General features: G+C 36.5%; 1 protein-coding gene across 2 annotated transcripts in view; it reads right to left on the minus strand.

Moving 5' to 3' along the window:
* Window positions 1-2,088: 2,088 nt before the first annotated feature.
* SLC44A1 (solute carrier family 44 (choline transporter), member 1) overlaps window positions 2,089-19,623 on the minus strand; it is a 178,272-nt gene continuing 160,737 nt past the window's right edge. Inside the window, exons 13-16 of one of the 2 annotated variants that reach the window (XM_006864700.1) lie at window positions 15,169-15,306; window positions 10,653-10,889; window positions 8,614-8,694; window positions 2,089-4,835 (exon numbers count right to left, since the gene is read on the minus strand). In XM_006864700.1, coding sequence (XP_006864762.1) covers window positions 4,827-4,835; window positions 8,614-8,694; window positions 10,653-10,889; window positions 15,169-15,306 — 465 coding nt within the window. In that variant the 3' untranslated portion in view covers window positions 2,089-4,826. Of the gene's footprint in view, window positions 5,687-8,613; window positions 8,695-10,652; window positions 10,890-15,168; window positions 15,307-19,623 lie in introns of both variants that reach the window. The other variant, XM_006864699.1, reaches the window with a different exon arrangement.

A 19,623-nucleotide genomic window follows, 5' to 3' on the forward strand; every position in this document is an offset into this window, starting at 1 on the left:
GGGCCAAGACTGCTCTAGCGGGCGACTGGAAAACCCTCACCAATGGAAGCATGTCTGATTCATAGAGGGAGAAAAACTAGCTTTTTAATTTCTCCCCCTACTATATGACTCCAAATTTCTGATAAACATTTTTTGTCAACTCTGGACTGCACTGACAAATTTATCATCATCTTTATTTTGGATCATGGATATATGTTTAGTGAGATTATGTGGCATATTACTATGCTACATAATTTCATATTTGGGTTATAAAAAAAAAAAAGTGTTTTGGTAGATGGATCATTACAGGGAGTCCCTATTCATTTCTTCTTGGATTTTTTTATCCACGGCAAATAATTTAGTGCCTTGCCAAAAACTCGCCCTGCAGGACATGCACACCCTCACATCCAAGGAACAATCTGATTCATTGTTGACCATCTTGTTATTCACGCAAATTAGTGTGGTTTCTATTTCAAAACATGGTACTACATTATACAAAGTCCTCAAGTTATAAAAAGGATTCAAGGACAGAAGGTGGTAGGGATCATCTTAAAAATCTCTTCAGTGGAGACCTAATCATTACCTCATTTCAAAACATGTTACCAAAACAACTTCAGAGTAGATTTTAAGCTTGTACTCAGAGATTTTAAATCTCTGAGACGGTGGTAGTGTGGCGGCTGGCAGTAAGGGGCCTGAAAACATTCGTAAGTGTTTTGTGCTTTCAGGAGAAAGACAGTACACAGCTTTCATAAAACTCTCAAAGGGATTCGTGACCACCTAAAAGATTAAGAATCTGCTTTTGAATATCAAATATTAAATTCAGGTCTTAAATAGATGTGAAAAAACTCTCTGAAACATTTGGATATGACCGTGTTCACTCACCTTCAACTAGATCTCAACTAGACCATGAACCTGCAAACTTTATTATTAGTCTTTGTTGGCCTAGACTGTTTAGTTCTCAGACTGTTAATCCTTTTAGTTATAAAGTCAAAACTAAAGAAAAGAGTCTAATATTTGTATACCTATTTTCAGATATTTACTAGTGAATTCCCTTAGAAAACAAACTTAAATCTTGCAATGTAATTTACAAAAATTGCAATTGTTCATACAATGCTAAAATGGAAACATCATTTGCCCTTTAAAAATGTACATAAAAATGAAGGAGATGGAGAGGAAAGAGGGTACTGTAGTATTTCTATAGAAAAGAAAGACTTTTCACAGAAGTTACTAAGTTTAAAAAAGTTGTGTTGAAGTTTTCTACAAGAAAGATACTTTCAAGGATTTAAATATTGGATTAAAACTTTCCTTTTGAAATAAAACTTGAGTATAAGAATTTGGCTCAAATTTATAAAACTTGAAGTGGGAAAGTGTGCTATTTAAAATTTATAAGCACAGACAACATGTTTGGTTGTCTTTTTTGCTTTTTAAAGTTTGCTGGCTTTCTATTTTCTCTTGGCACAATAAGGGTTGTGCTTTCTCAGAATTTGGGCTACGTGCCATTAAACAAAGATGAGTTAATTCCAAAAGCATCCACTTTACCTGAACAGGGCCTACTTGTCAAAAGGGTTGACATGTATTCCTTAGTACACAAAAATGCATGAATATGCATTCAAAGCTAAAGGCATTCTACGCCATGAATACATAGTACACAAGTCTCTGCTATCCACATTTACTACTGTGAAGCCTCAATTTTCAAATATCTATTCACAGACCCTATCTCAGCAACTCTAGGCAAGCCATTAGAGTGTGCGCCCATTCATCAAATGACATATATGAATAGAACACAGAAATGAACTGTGGCAGGTACATGCATAAACCTCCAGATTCTGAGGACTGAGTTTGGTAGTTGTTATTGTTTTTAAGTAATGGTGACTACTAGAGAAAAGCAGAAGATAACTAACTTATTCAAAGGGGAAAGCTTGAAGACCTTTCTGGAGGAATTCTCAGAGATAATGTTAAGGCTACTGGAAAGTTCAAATGAGAAGGCTACAGACAATACCAAAAAAAAAAAAAAAGCTCAAGTCACCATAACTGGCAGCTCTGGGCTTGAAACTCACCCCAGAATTCTACTTTGCAGGCTGGGGGACCTCTTGAAATGGCTGAAGTCTCCAAATATCTAGTGACTGTAAATATCTGGTATAGTTGCTTTGAGGAAGAGGGAAGGAGAGGTATACTCTAGTTAAAGCAGTTTAGGATTAGGATTAAGGAATGGGTTCTTACAACCCACTGTAGGGGTGAATCCTGAAACTGCCCTGGGAAGGCAAGGGAGCCCTGGATAGATACCAAGATCAATGGTATTAGGAAAAGCTTACACTTAGTAGCTTCATGCCTTTAGCTGAAAAAAATAAAATAGAGTAAGAGAACATCTCTACAAAGAAAAACCTTCTTTCCAGCATAATTTGAAAATACATCGGGTAAATGCCTCATCCTTTCCACTTTTAAGGAAAAAGTGTGAGAAGCTATACAGAGTTAAGCTACCTAAGTTCCAGTGACTTAGGACTTGATTTTGCTATAGGATAAGATTGACACTTTAATCTTAAACATTAAACATTGCATTAAATGGTTTAAAGACACAGCCTGCTTTGAGCTCTGTTCATCCATGCAAGGATTAAACAATCTCAGTGCCTCGCTAAATTCCTAATGTTTTATTACCATTGTGTTGCTGAAGCCTCCCATAGAAGATGCGCCCTTTTGGACTTGTACTGGAATGTAACATTTTCCCTTCCATATTATATTACGGCAGAATTTACTCTTAAGGCAGGAGTTTAGTCAGTCTAAATTATGCACCGGAGGCTTAGCTATGTGATGGAAGAAATAAAAATACTCTGGTCATTATTACCATTGACAACAGAGGCCCCAAACTATAACTCTAGAATTAAGTCCTGAACACAGTTTTGAAGATCCATCATAGAAAGACAAAAATCATAACATGGGTGAACAGTTTATAAAATTATTAATTTCACAGACCATTTTTGTTCTTCATCTATTCTTCTCACTTGGGCAGAAGATGGAGGCAGTGAGCAAATAGCAATAAGGCAGCCCACAGCTAGCAGAAGAATGATTTTGCAATGAGTGGAAGAGGCAGCAGGAATACCTAAACATAAATCTGAACCCATTCAAATATTGCTAAGAAGCCTCTGGAAGGTTTTCTCAAATGAATCAAGGAATGAAGTCTATATGAGAGTGATATTCTATAAAGAAAATATCTCTCTGCATGTGCCTGTGTGGGATAGATGCATATATTTGCATATATCAATATGGCACAAAAATTTACTTAGGGAAAACACTCTGGCAATTAATTTGAGACTCAAATGACATGGTTAAACATAGATCATAATTTCTAAACACAATGTTAGTAAAACAAAATTTATTTGTAAAACAGGACTTGTTATATAAAATGGCACACAGTCAAGTTATACAAAAATACAAAATTTCTTTCTGATTACAGTTCTAGTTGCAAATGATGATTAGAAAGCATTCCTGGTGGCTTCCAAATAGCTGAGATTGTGAGCATATGGAACAGGGAACAGCAAGAGTCCATGATGCTGGGTTGTCCAAGTGAGTAGAACCTAGTTTCCAAATTCAAGACTTCCATCAGCTCACTTTGGAGGGAAACCTCCTAAAATAGCTAGTTCCTGGAATGTCTTCTGTTCTGACACCCACCTTCCAGGCTTTTGCCAACCCTAAATTTCATTCCCAATGTTTCTGGATGTGCAAAATCTGGATGACTACGAAGCAGATGGTATTCCGATTTTCTTAACATCATTTGCTCTCTCACTGATTTGGATACTTGTGAGTTACATACTTAGATTGATTCTAATTCAAATGAGATTTAAAAAACAATTGTATGGTGATGATGTCTGGTGACTAGATGTTAACTCCGGAGAATTATTGTTTCAAAATAGTTATTCTCACAATGTTGGTTTCCCTGTTCATGCCAATACATGAGCTCTAAATTGTGAATTGTTTGTTGTGTGTGTGTTTTAAAATCCAGACTCTTATTGCAAATATTCTGAAAAATCAGAAATAGTACATGAGCTTTGAAAATAAAACCAAGGCAATTAGCAATTTTTAGCCTTGCTAGAGTAAAACACTGACACTTAAAAAAAAAAAAATACAATTTACCTTTTGCAGCAATTAAAAGGCCCAACCCTTTGAAAGGAAGCACATTAGCAAACAGCTGCTTATTAAGCCCTAGTGACATTAATTGTATGCTTTTCTATAATACCGTTCTAAATCACTGTCTTATTGTGGTAGGAGGCAATGCTTTCTTTCAAAAGATTCTCCTTCCATGGAATGATAAAATGCTGAGGCTTTTTTTTTTTGTACAGAGCCTGTATTTAGTGCAATAAGTTTAAAAAATTTGCTCTGAAATATTTACTTTACATTAACAAAAATAGCTTTTTTTAAAAAAATTGTAACAAAAAGGAGTTATCGCATAAACAGATCATGAATTATTCTTAGCAAATTACACTTTTTTCTTAAAGCATTCACCATTACAATAAGCAAAACAATGGAATATTAGCCATTCATATCTGGTAAGCTTCAGGAATAAAAGAAACTCAAAACAAAACTAAAACCCACCCCCAAACAAAAAGAACAATCTACACATGAGGATCAAAACATGAACCAATTCTTCAGTTAAGCATTATAGAATTCTAGATATTCAATGAATTTCCAAGGAGAGGCGCACCTGCCAGTGTGTTTTCAAATTTTATAGCAAACATATGAATAAAATGGCCTTTGAACCCTAAGCCATTGAAGTTCCTCTGAAGCAGAAACCCAAGCACCGAAATTTTCAATGTTTTGTGTTCCATGTTCCTCTCCCCTGGGTATTTCTCCCAGAATTACTTAATCTGCAAATCAACACACAAAAACTTAAAGGCTCAACTTGCTGGGTGCCCCAGCTTCCTTCAAATCAGGCACACGAATGTGTGAAGAATGCTACTAAAGTAAAAAAATGAAAGACAAAAATGTAAGAAAAAAGTTTGCATAAGAAAGATTATCTACCCTTTTCTTTCTACCTACTCTCTTTTATAGAAGCATTAGGGTAAACTACAGATACCTGAGGAGTTGGTTACTTTTTAATGTTTGCTGACGAATGTTATGACCTATTATGAAAATTCCCATATTGGGTCCACTTGCATGTTTCTAAAAGTAAAATGACATGGCTTCTTTGATTGGGGTACAGTGATTGAAGTAATGCCTTATTTCTCTGAAAGCATGAGCCTAGTCTTGTCCCACTAGGACTTATGCATCAGTAAAATAAGATCTTGATTTTTATACACACATCAGGAAATCACCCCTAGAAACTTTTAGACAAAGAATTTGGTACAATAATTGTATCTAATTTAAACAACTAAAGTTAAAATCTCCTCTAAGTTATTAAAAATGTTAATCAGATATGAATCTTAACATTTCCATTAAGACAATTACAATTGAAAACATTAAATGACGGAAGTTGCCTTGTAAAAGCCACCCGTATGAAAGGAGTACATGTTTGACAAAAATAAGCATAAAAAAGGTATTAAATCCCTGTTCCTTTTATCTGATTTTGGCTGATAATGTGTGTGTGTGTATATACATATATACACATATATACACACACCCACACACACAAATACATAGTTATGTGTATATATTGTTTTGGAATGTCAATGGGTTCCATAACGGTCAGCTAGGTTCAAGCAGAACTTGCTCCCGAAGCCTAGAAAACAAAGCCATACAGAGTATAATCTTAGACAATTACCATTAAAAAGAGATCATAAAAGATGTTACAAATATACACAGGGTCACAAACAGCAACAGGGCAAAATGGATTGTGAAAATATCTCCCCTGAGCCTATACTCTAGAGGCTGATTCCTATTCGTATTGAGCCTGTTGAATGAATATCACGCCTCCTTCTAGATCGTCTTTGAGACATACAGAGTATACATCTAGCCTGTGTTCTTTTAATGGCCTACTTTTCCCCTCCCTTCCTCAGTATGTTCTTTACTGTATGATAGCAAGCAGATGGCCAGAAAAGTTCTTCCCCAAAACTCTTCATCGTATTTAGTAGTTTGTTCCAGAGAAGCTCTGTAATGAATTGCAGAAAGACCTCACAAGCCTTCAAAGTCTCCTTAACTAGAGAGGCTCTTTCCCCCTCTCTCAAACAAACAAAAAAATGTCCAAGAGGAAAACCAGAAGTTCTTAAATTTAGTGCAATGACCCCTTGTCAAAAGGAAATTTAAAACCTCATTTTCCTGCACAATACTTCATGGGCTAAAAAGAAACCTTCAATTAAAACATCCCAATAGGAAAGGAGATAGGCAGCGAGCTCAAACAGCAATATTTCTAGAGATACCTCAAAACTGGTGTGATGTTCTTCTAGAGAACGACATCTAGGGGAATAGTGTGTGAATAGGGAATCCTAAATTATACCAATCCCCAACCTTTAAGGGAAATTTGTCAGGTAATTCTTTGGGGACACATTCAAGGTGGTGGGAGAAGAACAGTTCGACTCTAATCACACATATTGTCAAAAGAGTGCTAAGCATTAGAGGGGTTGATGTGCTTACAGAATAAAGTTACCCTGTGAGCACATGTCATGTTTCTCTTTTGGAGATTTTTTAACCATTTAAAACATGATTTTTAGGGTAAATGCTACAATGTCTAAAGTACCAGAAGAAAAATGCACATAAAATATGTGAGACACAGCAGTGAATTTATATCATCAATCTGCAAACAATAACTAGGGGAACTACACAATACAAAAAGCAAAACCGGGATGAGGATTTTGATGCGTTGTCTGAGGTAAGGAGCATTCACTGAAAACTAAAAGTAATATAAACATTTAAAAAAAATTAGTTTTGTTTCTGGTAGAATGTCACATCGCCTGAGTAATTTCCCCTAATATCATTATGATAAATTGGAAGTTTAGCTAAAAGAAGGTGTATTTACATCATTCATTGTTCATTAAAGAATAATGCCGAAACATTTGCCAATTCATGATCAAATTAGCTAGAGCCAAACGTTCAAGCTTAAGTCATTATTAAAGAATGATATAAGAGAATCTTTAATCACAGAAAAATTAGAAAAGGGCGGAAAGATGAATTATGCTAAATGAGGTATTTATAATTTCAGATTTTATGTTCTATTAAGTTTTAAGCTGGAAATCTTTATTTCCTGAACAATCAGGATAACCCTTCAATGGAAAGAAGACAGCTTTCCTCATTTGTCCATATTGTCATAGGGCTGGCATCGTCTTTACGGCTATCAGCTTCAGCTTAAGTGAAGTAGGAGCAATACAGACAGAAGGGGTGAGGGAGGCAAGGAACCGAACTGGAATGGTTGTTAATCAGCTCCTTTTCCCTCTCTTAAGCCAGTCTTGTGGATGTACATTGAGAACAAAGAGCTATTTGAATTTCTATATCCTTAACTTCTGATGAGAGTGATCTGTGCCTGGGGAAACTAAACTTTAGCTTTCAACAATTATCAACACTATTAACAACACAACCCCAAATAGGCACTGCAGGGAGTTATAAAGAACTTCTATCTAAACATTTTGCTGAGACTTTATTTGTATATGCCATTATTTTGCATATACATATAACTAACTATCCACATCCCAACAAATAAACTTATTTCCTTCACTCTTAAATACTTAAATGGGCTTATTTTATACCATATATTGAGTACAAAAATCTATACACCAAACTGCGTATTAAAGTGCTATGAAAGAAAGAAGAGTGTCCTCATATTTTTGGACATTTTATACAGATTTTATAAGATGGCATGTTGTTTAAAATGAACTGTTTCCGTACTCAGTAATTACATATTTTGAAGTAAACATGTTATCTAAGAATCAATGTCTCTGTAAACTGACATAGTAATTAGACTGATATACGTTAGAGACCTTTGTCGTTATGCAGTGGTGAAAATATTTATGGGAAAAGCAACCCTTGTACTGATTAACTTCAGATTGATTTTTCAAGTAAAAACCTGTATCTACCACTGATCAGAGATAATGTATCCTTCTCACAATAAAGCTAGGATAAGTTTAGAGTTGGTAGGCCTACTGCACAGGAGTGAGGGCAATGATGCCAACTGCCTTGTTTGGTACTAAAAAAGAGCTTAAGAAACAAAGACAGTACAATCCAGACAACAGAGAAGAAAGTCAACGAGGGAGAAAGCAACATAACCAGAACACTGTTTAAAAGAAAATAAAAAGAGTAAGGGAGCAGAATATGAACTTTAGCAAGCTGAAAGGAATTGCTATTATAACCTTCCAAAATAATTTTAAAAAGAAAAAATTCAAACCATCAGTTCAAGTGCACCACCCAGTGCTCACTGGTGAAAACTTAACACTGAGGTTACCAAACAAAAAGACCAACAGCAATTTCATGGGCGTGGCCTTGTGCAGGGGAGAAGATGCTGTTCCTTTCAGCTTACTTTTACAGAAGATGGTCTCATTTGTGACAAGACTTCTGCCATTCAAGTGATAGTTAAGCACACAAACAGAACGAGTAGCGTGTCCTGCATGATACAGGTAACAAAAGCTTCTCCTGAAGAAGCGCAATCAGTGAAGACAGAGAGAGAGAGAGGAAGTGAAAGTGAAACTCTTGGAGGGCGGCCACCTCCTCATCTCCACCTACCATCGGCTTTAGCTCTCTGGCATCAGCAGCGCCTCCCTTACCAGCTTCTTTCAGGGCTTTCCTACTGTTTTCCACAAATTCCTGCAAAACAGGAACCAAACTGCGTAAACTCCATGTTCCCTACAGATTTCAGCTTGGTAGATGAATTTTAAAGGACATTTATATCTTAGACTCGATCTTTGTATCTGACCTAAAAATGTAACAATAAATAATGTTTCATATCATACACAAGAGCTGTGACATTTGTGTGTGTGTGTGTGGGGGGGGGATGGATCACAAACCACTGATGTAAAAATTTTTTTCTGTCCATTCAGTGTGACAAGCTCACCAAGGTTCAAAGACAAAATGTTAGTAGCATCTGGAAAGCGCTATAAGTCGGAACCGACTCCACGGCACATAACAACAACAACATTTTCCCCATACAAAGGATATTGTTTTATTTTTCCCATATAGAGTGAGACAATAAAAACATTTTATTTCAGGAGCCTCCTCTTTGAAATAACCCCATAAAGCAAAACAAAACAAAACAAAAACAAACCCACTGATACTACTAAGCACAGAATGCTATTTACTCTTTTTTATTAAACCATAAATAAGCTTCTTTAAAAAAATGTCTATCTATCCTTAACATTACTCTATAGAGCAAGAAGACAGGGAGTACCAGCAGGAACTTGTGGTCAGAAGTCATAATACAAAAATACTCCCCAAAGTAAGTATATCTACACTACCAAAGCTTAAGGAGCAATTCTTCCCTATTCGCTACATCTCCATCATTCTTGCAGAAGAAAATGGAAGCAATGAAAACTGCATTGATCAGTTTAACAACAAACTCTTTTAAATATTCTCAGTCACATAGAAATGCAAAGCTCTAGGTGAAGTTCCATTTAAAGTGATAATTTAGATATTAAACTTACTTGTATAATCAGTGCCAAACAGGCCAGTTAAATCATTAGAAGTTTCTGATACTTAAATTTTTAAAAAGTCTATTTACTTACATACTTATTTTTTTATTTAATTGAATAAAACATGCTTTTGGAAGATGACTTGTTATTTCAATTGTCTATCAATATTATCTATTCTGAAGATAGGTATATTTTAGCACTCAACAGCAAAGTAGTATTATTAAAAAGGATCTTTAATTTTGCAGCATTTGACATGGATAATAATAGCTTAAATTTAGAAGAAAATTTTAACTGAGGTTGTGATATAAGAAGCTGCAGAGGTTACATAACTAAAGAATCTGAGCATCTCTGAAAATATTCAAATTTTGACTGAGGGAAAACAACATCATCTACTAGTCCCGGGTCTGTTATCTGTATTCATGAAGAAACATCTTTACTTTGACCTAGCATATTTTAGATGATGAGTTTCACTAGGGATGGCAGCAGTTAACAGTAGCAAAGGTGGTTTGCTGTTCTTGTTAATTGCTGACCAGTAGACTCCGACTCATAGCAACCCTGTAGGAAAGGTGGTAGACGGGGAAATAAGAGATGGCAAGTACTGTTCTTGTTAAGTGCCATCGTATCACTTCTAACTCATAGTGACCCTGTATAGGTTGTCAAAGAAGTGGCTGGTGGGTTTGAATCTCCAACCTCATGGTTAACAGTCTAGTGCTTATCCTACAGTGCCACACCAATACACCACAGTGAAACATGGGAAATAATGGCTTTGTCTCTTTGAGTCCCATTTTGGGAAAATATATTTATAACATCAGTGGTCTTATCTTCCAATTCAAGGGCTAGAAGGCAGGTTTAAAAAGTCAGTTCAGATTTGTTTAACTGCAGAGGGGTGGCAGTAAGTCTGAGCTCAGGACTGTTAAGAGACACTGCTCCAGTCTGAGAGATCTGAAATGATCTTGTCCATGAAAAGAGACCTTCCTTCCAGATTTTCCCAATAGTAGTTTCATTCATGAATGCTCTAGGTTTAATTCTGAATCACTGAGTTATTTATAATAGAACGTAAAGATAAAGGCTGCTTTGCAAAATGTATTTATGAGTATTTTTATCTCTAAAACAGTAGAGAGCATTTGAGGTGCTTACCATCAACACTTTATCCATATAGAATTCTCTGCCAGGGCTCCCATCATTGTATTTTGTATCAATGGCAAAACACAAGAATAATACATCCACTACCATTTCGTAAATGGACAGGAAGCAATGAGCGACTAGGAAAGCAAAGAGGCAGACGATGATCAGAGGCAGCACCCATACTGTGTAATCTTGCTGGTAGTTGAGCAGCATAATCCCAGCCAGCCCCGTGCTGCAGACTATCAGCACCTGAAGCAGAGAGAACAAAGACCACACTTACTATCGGACTCTAGAAAACCACCGTCCCTTCAGCATTTGTAGGTTTAAAATTCTATTTACTATTTTACCAACAAAGGTTGCATACAGTCCTTATATCCCAAAACAAGAAGTATAAATACACATAATGAGTCGAAACTGACTCCATGGCATGTAACCACCACCATACACATATAGTTATACATGGATATCTTATAATACAAAAAAGTTACTTAAAACTTTTTTTTTTTACATTAAATATAATCATTATGATGCTCCCTACAACTTCAACTTAATCTGTGGCAATTTTTAAGGCAAATGTATGCACATTTATGTATATAAAATTATGCATACTCTTAGCACTCAGAAGAAAGTATTGCTATTTCAGGGGATTTCTATTAATTTTTTTTAGGTTTTTTTCACATATACAAAATAATACAATATGAGGGAATTTCAAAACTTCTTGAAAAAAACTGAGTTAAAAGAGAATGGACTTTTCCCATGAACCTTTTGAAGTCCCCTTGTATAAAGAAATCATTAAAAGCTCTTCATTAATATTTACAGTTATCATTATAAATGCTTCCTAAATACCCAGATATACAGTCTCATTTCTTGAGTGATTTATAATTTATTTAAACATTCTCCCACTGTTGCAGGTCTGTATTGTTTTAAGATATAAAAAATGTTATAATGAACATCTCTGTTTCTTAAAGCTTTTGCTGTTTCATGTTATTTCACAAAGAATATGTAGTAAATTTAATATGATTTGCAATAAAGTTTAGAATTGAACTGTGTAAAAAGGAGGTTACCAAAAATTCCATGCTATAAAAATGAAAGGAAACAGTCAGTCTGCTTATTTTCAAGAATCACTTACATTGACACTTTTTCATTTCACATGCAGCCTGTGAAATTTTTGGTAGTTCCTTCCAACGCCCTATGAATGGTATATGGTAAACATTATTATCCCTATTTTATGGCCTAGAAAACTGCTCAGAGATGCTAACAGACTTGTCCAGCATCACAGAGTAAATGATTAGCAGATATCATTTAAATAATAGTCTTAGGATGACAATTCCTAGTTACTCTTTCCAGGTTTAAAACTCAGCAAATACTTGGAAACTGATATATAGCAGTGATGGATTATGTTGAATCCCAGACATAGTCTTGCCGGATCTTTCAGTTGGCCTATTTGACTTTAAATAACAAAGGGAGAGTCGTCTGGAACTATCGCCTTACTTGAGCTGAGATCAGACAGACAAAGAATTCTCTTTCCTTACTGTTTATCAGTGTAACACAGCTTCCAGTCACCATTACCCTAAGCCGAAGCGATAAAGTATCAGATGATAAACTGGGTAAGCTGTTAAATTAATGTTTTCTTCGATCCTTTTAGGGGCAAGTCTCAGTCTGCTCAAGCTTTGTAAGATCCCTTTATTTTTGTAGCAACATTTGAGTCTTTTCTTTTAATGACTTATTTTCTGGGGTGATGTTCACAAATGGATAATTACATCCATTTTCTTAGACTATGGTGATTTCAATTTCAAAATGAGTTTACTTCTTATCTCTTCTTCAAATTCTGTAAACCCATCCTATTGAAGGACTGAGATTCTTTACGTCCTCACTTTTGTTGTTGTTAAGTGCTTGTCAAGTCGGTTCCGACTCATAGCGATCCTGTATAGGGCTTTCAGGGAGTGGCTGGTGGGTTTGAACCGCCAACCCTGAGGTTCAACTTGACCATGTGGTTCAAGCTGACCTTGCAGTCGAGTGCTTTATCCTACAGTGCCACACCAATACTCCAACATTCTCACTATATCACTAAAAGTCAAACATTTCAAATATCCAGGTCAATTATGCAAAGAAGTGACTCAAACAAAAAAGATGTTGAGACAAAAAAATGCTCCAGTGCAAAGCTGGAAAATTATGCTGTATGAGAAACAAGCTGAAGAACTAGAAATGTAAACTAAAAAAGTTGAACACATTTAATAACTACTCCAAATATAATGAGAGACTAGTGTGTGTTTATTCATACAGAGGATGCCGAGGAGTTTCTCCAAGTGTAGTGAGGATAAGGACTCACTTGGAGAATCTGTGAACAGTGCACATTCCTGTGCTCTATTCCCAGAGAGTCTGGTTGGTTAGAAATTAAAGCTCTGCATTTTAAAAGCATGCCAGGTGACAGTAATAAAGTTCATAGCCTACATCTCAGAAGACCCTGGTCTGGCATCAGTGGTCTCCATGGTAGGGTGCACATATCCCAGAGTGTTCAAGAGGATCACCAAGAACTTTTATTTATATGTATCTCACACATTTAAAATGTCTTTTTGAGTATCCTTTATAATGCATGTGTGTAAAAAGCGGCATCTATGTCATTATGGAAAAGAAAAGATGCTTGCTTTGGAGTCAAATCGATGTAGATTTGAATCACATTTGGTTATGTACCTCTAATCAAGTTCTTTCAACCTTTCTGAGCCAGTTTTTGCATCTTTAAAGAGACACAATAACACATTTTTGTCATTTTTAAGTACCGTTGAGGTGGTTTCAACTCAAAGCGAACCTGTATAGGGTTTAAAACGTTTGAACCATCAACCTGTGGTTAGCAGCTCAGTGCTTATCCTACAGCACCCCACCAGGACTCCACAATAACACATATGTTGTTGTTAAGTGCTGTTGAGTCGGTTCCAACTCATAGTGACCCTGTATAACAGGATGTCTGAGGAGTGACTGGTGACTTTGAACCACTAACCTTGTGGTTCAAACCGACCTTGTATCTATCCATAATTGTTAAATCAATAATTCTGAAGTATCTGACACAATGTCTGACAATGTAAGTTTCCTCTTAGGCTTTTTTTGGTTGTTGCTGCTACCACTCACCTGTATTTACGCTACCCTTTCGTCTCTGAGGCCCATGTTTTAACAGATTGATCAGTGTGGGGTCCTGATAATGCAACAGTTAAGCACTTGGCTGCTAATTCTAAAGCTGATGGTTTGAACCCATTCAGCTACCCCATGGAAGGAAGACTGGCAATCTGTTTTCATAAAGATTATTACAGCCAAGAAAACTATATGGGGCAGTTCTATTGTGCCACATGGGGTCACTATCAGTTGGAAGGAATCACCTGACATCCATAAAACAACATTCATAAATAATCATGTATGCTTTCATTTTTTATTAATCAAAGACAAATAAATTGCCAGCCAGAACATGCAATCAGTGTGAGAAAAAGTAAAATCAACTAGCAGTGAAATAATTTCACACAGAAGCAAAGAAACCTGAGACTTTGTTTTTTTCTCCAGCTTTCTGAGAAAAAATGTATGCTTATTAGCTTCAAAATTTTCAACATTGCTTATAAATCTTTCTTTCATTCGAGGACTCTATTGGTCAGCAGTATTAGGAAAATAAGGTCCTAAAAGAGCTTTGTAATATTGCTGGAACAGGGCAGAGGCCAGGCCAAGGGCCCGAGAACCAGAGAGAAGCCTGCCTGTGGGCACGGCAGAGACGCTGTTCTGACTGGAAGAACTGTGCCCTGGGCATTTTCTGATCCCGCATAGTAATCTGTTAAGTCCTTAATAAACCTCCAAACTATATGTCTGGTGTCTGAGTTCTGTATGGCCACCACAATGAATTATTAAGCCAGCTGAGTAGAGTGTGCTGTGGGAGGGATGAATGAAACAAAACACTTCCAACACTGCAAGGATCCCCCCTTGTTGCCCTTTCATAGTCACTCCCACTTCCCCGACACCCATTCCTGACCCCTGGCAACTACTCATCTATTTCTAAAGTTCTCTCATTACAAGGATGGTATAGAAATGAAATCATACAATAGGGAAACTTCTAGCACTTTTTTTTTTTTTTTTTTTTGCCATTCAGCATAATTCCATTAAGATTCATGAAAGTTGATGCATAAATCAATGGCGGTTTCTTTCCTTGCTCTGCTTATATATACTTTCATTTTATGTTGCTTTAACTATTTCTCTCTGGTTGTGACTGGACTCATAGCAACCCTAAAGTACAGGGCAGACTGCCTCACTAGATCTCTAACGCTGTAAATCTTTGTGGAGAAGACAGCTTCGCCTTTCTCCCATGGAGTGGTTGTTGGGTTTCAACCATCAACCTTGCAGTTAGTAGCCTGTTGTTTAACCCACTGTGCCACTAGGAATTCTTTTTGGTTGAGGTAGATGTTTAAAAATGAAACATACGTGAGTATATTGTACAGGTGCAAAAAAAAAAAAAAAAAATACTGTATCTCTCAGACAGCACAGGAGTAGTTGGTCTTACCTTGCCTAGGAATAGCATAAAATCCCCCACTGTGTTGATGGCAGCCACTCGCAAAGCATTCTCCACCAGAATGACAAAGGCATCCTTTGCTGAGGTGCAGAAGTTGGTGCTATTGATAGCGGTGGCTGTGTATGCATTCTGGACAAAAGGAAAAATAATGTTCTTCATCAACAAACAATCTTACTTGGTCAAGATCTAAACCAAGCAATGTTTCACATTGAAATCTATGGCTTTGATGACGTACAAATTGAGATTGAGGAATCTCACACAGGAAAATATGAACCATTAAATGAAAACAACAAAAAATCCTGGTATAGTAAGAGGAGTTTGTAGTTGGCTTATTTTTGGTACTTTTAAAACACACAATCCTTCCTAAGAGCCAATGACGACTTCTGTGTCTTAATAAATCAAACATAACTGAACCTTTCCTAGGTGTCTTCAGTTCAGCACATTTGAATATCTGTGATGCTTTGTGGCTTTCAAAACTGCAGATATATGTAAGAGTTTTCTGTGCTGACAACAAATGACATCCCATGGCTGTGCTGTTTTATCTGCAACCTACACACTCCTCTCCGATGGCTTTCTCCTTTGCTGTCTCCCTCACAATTTTTGTAATACACAGCTATTTATTGTCCAGTACTTTCTATGTCTTCCTTTGGGGAGCAAACCTGAAATCTTCTAGCTTTTCTTAAAACTTAAAAAGAGTTAGAAACGATCAATTCCACAGGCAACAGTTGACCAGAGCTAACTTTAGATGAAGCACAGCTCTTTAATTTATCACAGTCCTCAACACTCCATATTGCATTAGATCCTGCTTGCTTCTCATTTATATTATCACAACTGGACCTGCAGGTGTTTGAGTTTGGTAGCCCTGCTCAAGACTATTGAGACTTCAAGTTTCATGCTGATCTCAGAATGGGCAACAACAACAAAAAAAGGAGAAAAAGAAAACAATACAAAACAGTATGAACTCATTGTTAGTCATCCTCTAAGTACTAGACAAATTAGAACTTAAATAGGATACACTGTATGTAAACTGTGTGCTACAGTGCCTGACACATGGTGTTGAATGAATGGTAGCTTCCATTAGAATTACTTTTGTTATTTTTCACTTTATGGAATAATCTAAAGATTAAAGAGTAAACAGATGTTGTAGATAAGAAATCTTTGAGCTCATGAGAGGCCATATAAGATGAAACTATTGGTTCAGTCCTGTATGGAGGGAAAAAAGAGTGATAAAACTGAAGACACATGGAAGGAATTAATTAGACCACAAAAGCAGCACTCTCCCTGCCCCTTAGATCAGAACTAGATGGTGCCCGGCGGCAACCACTACCAGGTGCTCTGAAAAGGATCACATTAGAAGATGCTGGGTAGAGTGGGAGAGAAATGCGGAACAAATTTCAAAATCATAACAAAGTTCAGGCTTACTTATAGGGCAAGGACTGTTGGAACCCTGAAACAATGACCCTTATCATAGGTGGAAATGAATTCCTCCCATGGCTCAATTTTCAGCCAAACAAGAGATACGTCTATCTGTGGAACAATAACCCTAGTGAGGTATGTATACCATAGAATAATCAACCATTTGAGGCTTAAAAAAAAAAAGGCATAGCATTTACAAAAGGACAAGGTTCAGAAGGGTTAGAAAGATGGAGGAATGGAAACAGAAAACACAGGGAGGAGATGGGATAAATGATACAATGAGGGGACAGCAATCAGTGAGATGAAGTACAATGGAAAATTAACCTAATCTGTAAATCTTCACTCAATTGACAATGAAAGTTTAAAAAAAATCTTTAATGAGAAGATTACATATCTTAAAAACTAAAATGCCAAAGTACTACTGGAAAATAGAACATTTATTTATCTTGAGATTAGATGACTATTATAATAATAAAAGCCAAGTATGAAATATAAACCTAACATCAACAACAATACATGAACTATGAAAGACCTGACAAAAGAAAAATAAAACTACTGTCTAATGAAAACATTTAGTAAGAAATTAATCATGGGCATTACTACAGAATAAGAGCACCAGACATGACCTCCCTTCATCCTCATTACTCTGTAAAATGTTGTTGTTAGGTGCTGTCAAGTTGGTTCTGACTCACAGTGACCCTATGCACAAGACAACAAAACACCACCTGGTCCTGCACCACCTCACAATCATTGTTACACTTGGACCCACAGCTGTTGCCACTGTGCCAATCTACCTTCTGGGGGTCTTCCTCTTTTTGGCCGATTCTTCACTTTGCCAAACATTATGTCCTTCTACAGAGACTGGTCCCTCCTGATAACATGACCAAAGGATGAAAGACAAAGTTTTGATATCATGGCTTCTGAGAAGCATTCTGGCTTTGTTTCTTCCAACACACTTTTGTTTGTTCTTCTACCAGTCCATGGCATTTTCAGTATTCTTCTCCAACACCATAACTCACATGCATCAATTCTTATATTGTCTGCCATATTTATTGTCCAACTTTCACATGCATATGAGGCTACTGAAAATACCATGGCTTGGGTTAGGTGCACCTTAGTCCTCAAACTGACATCTATGCTCTTGAACACATTAAATAGGTCTTGTGTAGCTGATTTGCCTAATGCAATGTATCATTTAATTTCTTGCCTGCTGCTTCTATGAGTGTTGATTGTAGATTCAAACAAAATGAAATTTTGGCAACTTCAATGTTTTCTTCATAAAAAAATTAATGATTTTATCATGATAAAATCATTTATCATGATGTTATTTATTGGTCCAGTTGTGAGAATTTTTGTTTTCTTTACACTGAGGTGCAACCCATACAGAAGGCTGTGGTCTTTGAACTTCATCTTCTTTGCTTCCAGCAAACAAAGTTGTATCATTTATTTATCTCAAGTTGGTAATGACTCGTCCTCTAATTTCAATGCCACATTCTTCTTCATATAATCCAACTTCTTGGATCATTTGCTTAGCACACAGATTGAATAAACACGGTGAAAGAATACAACCCTGACACACACATTTCCTGATTTTAGTATATCCTCTTGTTCTGTTTGAATGACTCGCCTTTTGGTCTATGTACAGGTTCTTCATAAGCACAACTGAGTGTTCTGGAATACCCATTCTTACACCGTGTTATCTATAGCATGTCACGATACACACAGTCGAAATTCTTTGCATAGTTAAGAAAGCACAAGTAAACATCCTCCTGGTATTATTACCCCCATTTTTATAGATGAGGTTTATAGATGATTAGACTTTACCATGCTGAAATGAAATACTATAAGCTTTGCTTTTCAAATCCAACAATAGGTATATTAATGACTGCACCTGTTGTTTTAGAACAGTGAAATATTATGGGTCATGTTTGCTTCTTTCTTGGTTTTCCTAACTCTTCTTTTGCATCTTGTTCTTCGTTTTGTTAGGTGCCATCAAGTTGATACCAACTCATAGCATCCCTATGCACAACAGAACAAAACACTGCCTGGTCCTGGGCCAACCTCATGATTGTTGCTACGTTTGAGCCCATTGATGCTACCACTGTGCCAATCCATCTAGTTGGGGTCTTCTTCTTTTTCTCTGACCCTCCACTTTACCAAACATGATATCCTTCTCCATTGACGGTTCCCTCCTGACAATATGTCCAAAGTATGAAAGATGAAGTCTGGCCATGCTGGCTTCCAAGGAGCACTCTGGCTGCACTTCTTTCAACAGAGATCGATTTGTTCTTTTGGCAGTCCATAGTACACTCAAATGCATCAAATTTTCTATGGTCTTCCTTATTCACTATCTAACTTTTGCATGCATATAGAGTTAATTGAGAATACCATGGCTTGCGTCAAGTGTACTTTAGTCCTCAAACTGACTTCTTTATTCTTCAACACTTTAAAGAGGTCTTGTACAGCAGATTTGCCCAATGTAATATGTCATTTGATTTCTTAACTGTTTACTCTTCAACACTTTAAAGAGGTCTTGAACAGCAGATTTGCTCAATGTAATATGTCATTTGATTTCTTAACTGTTGCTTCTATGAGTGTTGATGGTTGATCCAAGCAAAATGAAGTCACTGACACCTTTAATCTTTTCTCCATTTATATGGAAGTTATTTATTGATACAGTGTTGAACATTTTTGCTTTCTTTACATTTTCTTTGCATCTTTTTTTTTCCCTTTTCTTTAAGGTTTTTTTTTATTGTGGATTGAGTGAAAGTTTTCAGGGTAGACCATCAGTTTTACATTCAACAAATCATACACCTTGTTTCATTACAATGATTATAATCCCCTCCATGTACCATCAGATAGCAGTATTTCTCTCTATTCACTTTAGCTCTTTTTTCAAAACACTCAGGTATATATCAGCAGTTCGAAACTATCAGCCGCTCTGCGGGAGAAAGATGAGGCTTTCTACTCCCATAAAGATTTACACCCTCGGAAACCCTGTACAGGGTCGCTATGGGTCGGAACTGACTC

The sequence above is a fragment of the Chrysochloris asiatica genome, unplaced genomic scaffold, assembly GCF_000296735.1.
Source record: "Chrysochloris asiatica unplaced genomic scaffold, ChrAsi1.0 scaffold00069, whole genome shotgun sequence".
Lineage (NCBI taxonomy): Eukaryota > Metazoa > Chordata > Mammalia > Afrosoricida > Chrysochloridae > Chrysochloris > Chrysochloris asiatica.